At 40.1% G+C, this 6,875-nt stretch overlaps 1 protein-coding gene across 5 annotated transcripts; it reads left to right on the plus strand.

The window, feature by feature from the left end:
• The first annotated feature begins 387 nt into the window (after positions 1–387).
• Positions 388–5,201, plus strand: LOC119308785 (myb family transcription factor PHL7-like). 5 transcript variants are annotated; one of them, XM_037584929.1, is made up of 7 exons: positions 388–642; positions 2,127–2,335; positions 3,054–3,130; positions 3,220–3,262; positions 3,341–3,398; positions 4,036–4,105; positions 4,451–5,201. In XM_037584929.1, the coding sequence occupies exons 2-7, from the start codon at positions 2,194–2,196 to the stop codon at positions 4,919–4,921; spliced, it is 861 nt and encodes a 286-aa protein (XP_037440826.1). In that variant the 5' UTR covers positions 388–642; positions 2,127–2,193; the 3' UTR covers positions 4,922–5,201. The 5 variants fall into 5 exon arrangements, with proteins under 5 accessions (XP_037440826.1, XP_037440827.1, XP_037440828.1 ...); XM_037584930.1 differs by having other exon boundaries at positions 2,138–2,335; XM_037584931.1 differs by having other exon boundaries at positions 2,177–2,335.
• Positions 5,202–6,875: the final 1,674 nt, after the last annotated feature.

Here is a 6,875-nt window from a genome sequence, read left to right on the forward strand (position 1 = left end):
GCTGCGATCAGTTAGCAGGAAAGCAAGAATTGGTCTTCGAAGAAAGATTTTTGGACCTAGAATATCGCTGAGATAGAAACGTTACTCCCCGTTTTTACTTATTCTGCATATTTGGTTTGGCTGAAGTTAAACTTCGTAAAGTTTAACCAAGTTTATATTAAAAAATATAAATAATTATCATAACAAATATATATAATGTGAAAGTACATTCAATAATGAATTTAATGATATTGATTTATTATTGTATATATTAATATTTTTGTTTATAAACTTTGTTGACCACGAGGACCAAATAGAAACCGAGGGAGTGCCATACTGGACAAGTGTGTCTTACACAAAACTTTATAATATAAGGACTTAACTGAAAATAGCTGCAAACCAGTTTGTCTTGGGCAGGTTTGGGCTGAAATCTGGTCCTTCCGAGCCGGTAGCACAGAGAGAGAAGGTGGGAGGCGAATCTCGTGGAATTCTCTCTCCACTGCTCGCCGGAAACCAAGAAATAACCCACGAATCTTCCCTCACAACCAGTCCACACCGCCGCGCCAAGTCCCGATCTTGCCGGCCGAGCTGCACTCCGGCCGTCCCCAGTTCCCCGGCTCGAGCCTCGCGCCGCGAATTCGGCCGGTTCGTCGACCCTGGCAGGTGAGAAATCCTCGAATTTCTTCTTCAATTTGTTTTGGCCGCGGGGAGGATTCCCGAATTTTACCTGTCTCGTTGCACCACCTCTTGCCTGGCCGAAGTAGTTTCCATGGGTGGTCGGGGCCATTTGGGGGAAGAAAGGGGCCCCTCATGAGGCTGACATGGTGGGCCCACCTTCTCTGCGGGATGGCTGGCATATGGTTTTTCACCGGGTTCTTGGGGCATCGCCCCTGACAACAACCTGCTATGAAACCGGGTTCTTGGGGCATCGCCCCTGACAACAACCTGCTATGTTTGGTGATCAGAAGCTGTTATGTTTGGGGTTGCTCATCTTCTTGCCCTGATAAAAGTGCGAACTTTTCTAATGAAAGAATAAGAGGTTGGGATAGTAAACAACCATCATCATGGTTGTATTTTGGATGAAGTGGCAAATTCCTCTACATAGGAAGAGTTGAGAACACAGAAACTCTTAAGAGCTACTCTACATAGGAAGAGTTTCTTCTGTACTAGCATTAGTAGGATAAATTGGCGTTTTTAAGAGAAGTAAACTTTTGTTGGAACGTTTGCTACAGGTTTCTTTGAAAATATCAGCCCCTTTGGTCCATAACGTGGCGGGAATCATTCTATTATGATTCTTTAGATTATTCACAATTGATGGCCGTTTGGATGACTAGAATGGCTCATTCGAGCCACCACCTCGCCTATTTGTATCCGTGCTGTTTTGTCTTGCTTAGTGGCCACGAAATTGACCTGCCTGAGCTGATCCAGGATCGCAAGCATGAGTATGCGATGGTGCACCTTCCCAGCTGTGGGCACAAATATTCCAATATCAGTTTGTGTTGCCTCTGTGACTCTTATGATTTGATTGATCTGCCTTGTAAACAGAACGACCAGTGGAATGATGAGATAAAGGTATTAGCGTCGATGAAAACAGAAAATGGCTGTTCCCTCTAGCACTCTGGGTAGAATATGAGATTTTGACCTGTTTGCCATGGGCAAATGACATCTCTGTAGGCTGTTAGTGCTCTCAGTATTATCTACTCCCTCCGTCCCATAATGTAAGACGTTTTTTGACACTACACTAGAGTCAAAAAAACGTCTTACATTATGGGACAGAGGGAGTATGTACTAAATTAAATTAAACACTCTCTGTTGTCTTAAATCCAATGTGTGGTTAGTCTTCCCTGAAATACCCGGGTTCTGTATGAAAATTGCCATATCTCACTGCTTTTTCTCTGAGGTGTCTTAATAGGGCATTAACTACCAAGCAATCATCATACATGTTGCAAGCTGGTGGTCTTTCTCAGTAGATAGGGAGTGAAATATGTCACGGCACCTTCATATTAAGTAGTTATTTTGTACTTTCATTAATGCAAATTGTTGGTGATCACTGCATGTTAGACTACCCTTTCTATTAATATAGCATCGTTCTCTTAAGGAAATAAAATAGCCTTTTCTATTTGGTTCCTTATATCATTTTTCCCTAGATGATGAACAGTATATCCACCAGCACTAGAGTCTAATCATAGCCACTCAGTCGCTCACCTGCAGCAAATGGAATCAGGTGAAAACAACATGGGCTCGAATGATGGACCAAACAGCAAAGCTAGCTTGGCTGCGAGGCAACGCTTGCGGTGGACAGATGAGTTGCATGAACAATTTGTGGAGGCTGTTACTCAACTGGGCGGTCCTGATAGTACGTAACCACATTGCAACTGTGCTTCATTACTTCTTTTATATGATACTATTTCTTCTTACTGTGTAATCACTTTATGGGACTACATAAAATAGTTTATTTGAAATCTAAAGGTGATATAATTTTACATTAATTAATTTATATTACATGACATTGTTATATCTAGTGAAGTTTTTTAGTATAGTTTGAAAATACCAGACGTTCTTAAAGTGACAATAGCATGTAAATATATGATGCCGTGGAACTCAAAACATCGTTTCTAAGTAGAAAGCTTATATATGGTTTTAAGCTATCACATTATCTCAACACAACATCATATAAGCTTGGAATAAGCATGGTTTAGAGTTTAAGGTGTTAGATTAACTTCTATTCTCAAGTAAAAGAGATGAGATGTATAAGCTACCATGCATTTACATGAGAATGTACCAAGCAAGAAGCCCTTTTAAGTGAGAGAATTGTAGCTTGATTTTTAAGACTTTCAAATCACTTGGGTGAGGATCTCCATCCATCTAAGCAATTAATAACTTACTTTTATCAGTATTTTCTTATGTTATTATAAAAGTAAAAGGTACAAATGTACTTATGTTGCACTTATCTGTCAGTTATGTGCATTTGTACCTTTATTTGCTACAGTAATTATATAGGCTTATTATGCTTCTGCTGGCACTTTTTTTTGAACTTCGCTTCTGCTGACACTTGAATTCCTCAAATGCAACAGGAGCAACTCCTAAAGGAGTTTTGAGAATTATGGGTACACCAGGATTAACAATATACCATGTGAAAAGTCACCTACAGGTACATATTGTTTAACAGTGCCACTTGGCCTTTGGTAATATTTGTTAACTCTTAATTTCTGATATTGAATCCCCTATTACTGTTTTCAGAAATACAGGCTAGCAAAGTACATTCCCGACTCTTCAGCTGATGGTAGGTGAACACACTTCTCATATACTTGGTATTGTGGTATTTGTTTCAGTTCTTTCCTAATATGTATCTCTCGTGTAGGTAACAAGGCTGATAACAAAGATCCAGGGGATTCGCTAGCAGGACTTGATGGATCCTCGTATGTATACACATATGGCCAGTTATAATCTCCATTAAATAGTAACTTATGTAAACTGTGACTGGCATGGCATGGGATGAAAGTACTGCAATGTATGCCGTATTCTACAATGCACTAAGAAGTTCATCTAGCATAGTCAACTCTCTTATTTTACTACCCTTGAGGTTTGCATGCCGCTCGACACACATGCTAACTGTGGTTCCTCAGTTATTAGAAACATAAAAAATTAGGGTGCAACCATAATCTAATTGAAATCTCTCTTATTTTTATACTGGATGAGTAATTTCTGCAAAATGAAAAGTGTTCAATTTATTTTATTCCCTTCATCAATTTTTGGCCTTGAATATCATCAGGTACACAAATGCTACGCAGCAATGAAAACACGTTGATATAGCTTCAAACCGATCCATATGCATTTTCATCTTCCTTTATTTGAAAGATGTAATATCGTTGCTTTTTGTTGATTTATCCATGCTATGCTATCCGTAAGGGGCAAGTCTTTTGCTAATGTACAGCGACCTTTTTCTTGGAGACTTCAATTTCACTTTTGGAATTAGTGTCTTTCAGTTGATGCTGCTCCCCTGTTTTCCTCAGTTTTTCCTAGGGACGTTTGATCGTCGAGCCTGTTTCTTTACAGTGGAATGCAGATATCTGAAGCCCTGAAGCTGCAGATGGAGGTCCAAAAGCGGTTGCATGAACAGCTCGAAGTAAGTTTTTTGTTTGCGGTCCAAAAGCAAATGCTTGTAAAATACTTTATCTTCTAAAAACAGAGGAAAATTCTTAGTAAGCTAGAGGCAAAAACAAGTCCGTTCCTAATATTGTCAACTTCCACGCTTCTTCTAGTAATGGCTGCGAAGTCTGCACTAGAGACATTGTTTGTGTTTCGGTTTGTAATCTCATTCATATTTTCAAACTTGCAAATTAAGTAAATAGTTAGGTTTAATTGACCAGATGCATTAGTTGCATGCTTGCATAGCAGTAAATTCATCAATAACCTACAATTATATTAAGTAGGGATCAATGATAAGATGTGCTGATAACATTTTCTTTAGGTACAAAGGCAGCTGCAGCTGCGAATCGAGGCACAGGGAAAGTACCTTAAGAAAATCATAGAAGAGCAGCAGCGTTTCGGTGGCGGTGGTATAAAGTCTGAAACACCTGGTGCAGGAGCAACTGTCACAGTGTCGAGCGATCAGTTCCCCGACTCTGAGAGGACAGACCCCTCGACTCCTGCACCGACATCTGAATCTGCATCTCAAGGTGGGGCTTTCAAAAGAGACAGTGGAAGCCAGACTGAAGCAATCAAGAGCCCATGTCATGATGAACCGCTGCTAACAGCAGATTCCAACTGTCATCCCGGTTCTCCTACTCTCAGTCCAAAGCACGAGAGGGCAGCAAAGAGGCAGCGAGGCAGCGATGCTGAATTCCCGGAGGCCGAGTTATCCCTTCCGCAGCATATCTTCGAGTCGAGCTCGGGGCCAGAGTTCCAGCAATGTTCGGTGCCCTACTACTCGGGTCATTAGCCTCCCGGCAGCTACATTTTGGCAGCATCTTAGAATGGTGTCTTCTAAGGGGATATGTTGTATGTTGACAAAAGTTGTTAGGTGTTTTCAGGTGGTTGTTTACATGATGCATACTTACACATGACATCTATATCTTGCATTTGTAGCGCCTTGACTTGTAACCTTATTGGCAGATGAGTTGACCAGCTTGGGTGGGGTGGGCACTGTTAGCCTGTTTTTACATGCTATGTTTTCTACTCTTGTTCTTGAGTCTTAACACCAAGTTTATCTTGATATGCTACTCCTATTTGTTATGAGGGTGATTGATGATCAGAAACAACGCGTTTACCAGTGTTTTCATGTCAGTGCCCCTTTTATCAGTGTGTACTTCGTACAACATATAATTATAAAATAATACCATCAAAAGTCTAGACAAAATCCTAAGTCAACATCTACAAACTTTTTTTGGAAGAACATATTTTTTTAGCGGTAAAACTAAGTTTTATTGATCGAAAGCCACAAAATGTGGAATACAAACTTGAAAGAACATCTACAAACTTGAAACTTGTGTACTCCCTCCATTTGGACATATAGGGCCTAATTTGTATTTTGAGATTTACTTTGATCGTCAATAAAAGTAATACTACATGAGATGTTTGCTATAAAAATATATCATTAGAAACTACTCTCTCCGTTCCTAAATATTTGTCTTTTTAGAGATTTCAAATTGACTACCACATACTATGTATATAGACATAATTTAAAGTGTAGATTCACTCCTTTCTATACGGAGTCACTTGTTCAAATCTCTAGAAAGACAAATATTTAGGAATGGAGGGAGTAGTATTTTTCAATATGAATTCAACAATATACTTTTTGTGGCATCTATTAATTCAATGGTATGAGGCCAACTCCAACGCACGACCCCAAATGGTCTGACCGCGTCCGTTTGGGGCAAAACGGACACAAATCGCGGCCCAACGTGCGGGAGCAAAAGGACAAACGTCCATTTTTTGTTCGCCGCCGATGCATTTACGGCCCAAATTTGGGTCGCGTTTGCGTTGAAACGTGAAGGAAATATGCCCTAGAGACAATAATAAAGTTGTTATTTATATTTCCTTATATCATAATAAATGTTTATTATTCATGCTAGAATTGTATTAATCGAAAACTTGGTACATGTGTGAATACATAGTGTTCCTAGTATGCCTCTACTTGACTAGCTCGTTAATCAAATATGGTTATGTTTCCTAACCATAGACATGTGTTGTCATTTGATGAATGGGATCACATCATTAGGAGAATGATGTGATGGACAAGACCCATCCATTAGCTTAGCATTATGATCGTTACAGTTTCATTGGTACTGCTTTCTTCATGACTTATACATGTTCCTCTGACTATGAGATTATGCAACTCCCGAATACCGGAGGAACACCTTGTGTGCTATCAAACATCACAACGCAGCTGAGTGACTATAAAGATGCTCTACAGGTGTCTCCGAAGGTGTTTGTTGGTTGGCATAGATCGAGAATAGGATTTGACACTCTGTGTATCAGAGAGGTATCTTTGGGCCCTCTCGGTAATGCTCATCACTATAAGCCTTGCAAGCAATGTGACTAATGAGTTAGTTGCGGGATGAAGCATTACAGAACGAGTAAAGAGACTTGTCGGTAACGAGATTGAACTAGGTATGATGATACCGACGACCGAATCTCGGGCAAGTAACATACCGATGACAAAGGGAACAACGTATGTTGTTATGCGGTTTGACCGATAAAGATCTTCGTAGAATATGTAGGAGCCAGTATGAGCATCTAGGTTCTGCTATTGGTTATTGATCGGAGATGTGTCTCGATCATGTCTACATAGTTCTCGAACCCGTAGGGTCCGCACACATAATGTTCGATGACGATTTGTATTCAGAGTTATGTGTTTTTGATGACCGAAGTTTGTTCGGAGTCCCGGATGAGAT

Source organism: Triticum dicoccoides, chromosome 5B (assembly GCF_002162155.2).
Source record: "Triticum dicoccoides isolate Atlit2015 ecotype Zavitan chromosome 5B, WEW_v2.0, whole genome shotgun sequence".
In the NCBI taxonomy this organism is placed as follows: Eukaryota; Viridiplantae; Streptophyta; class Magnoliopsida; order Poales; family Poaceae; genus Triticum; species Triticum dicoccoides.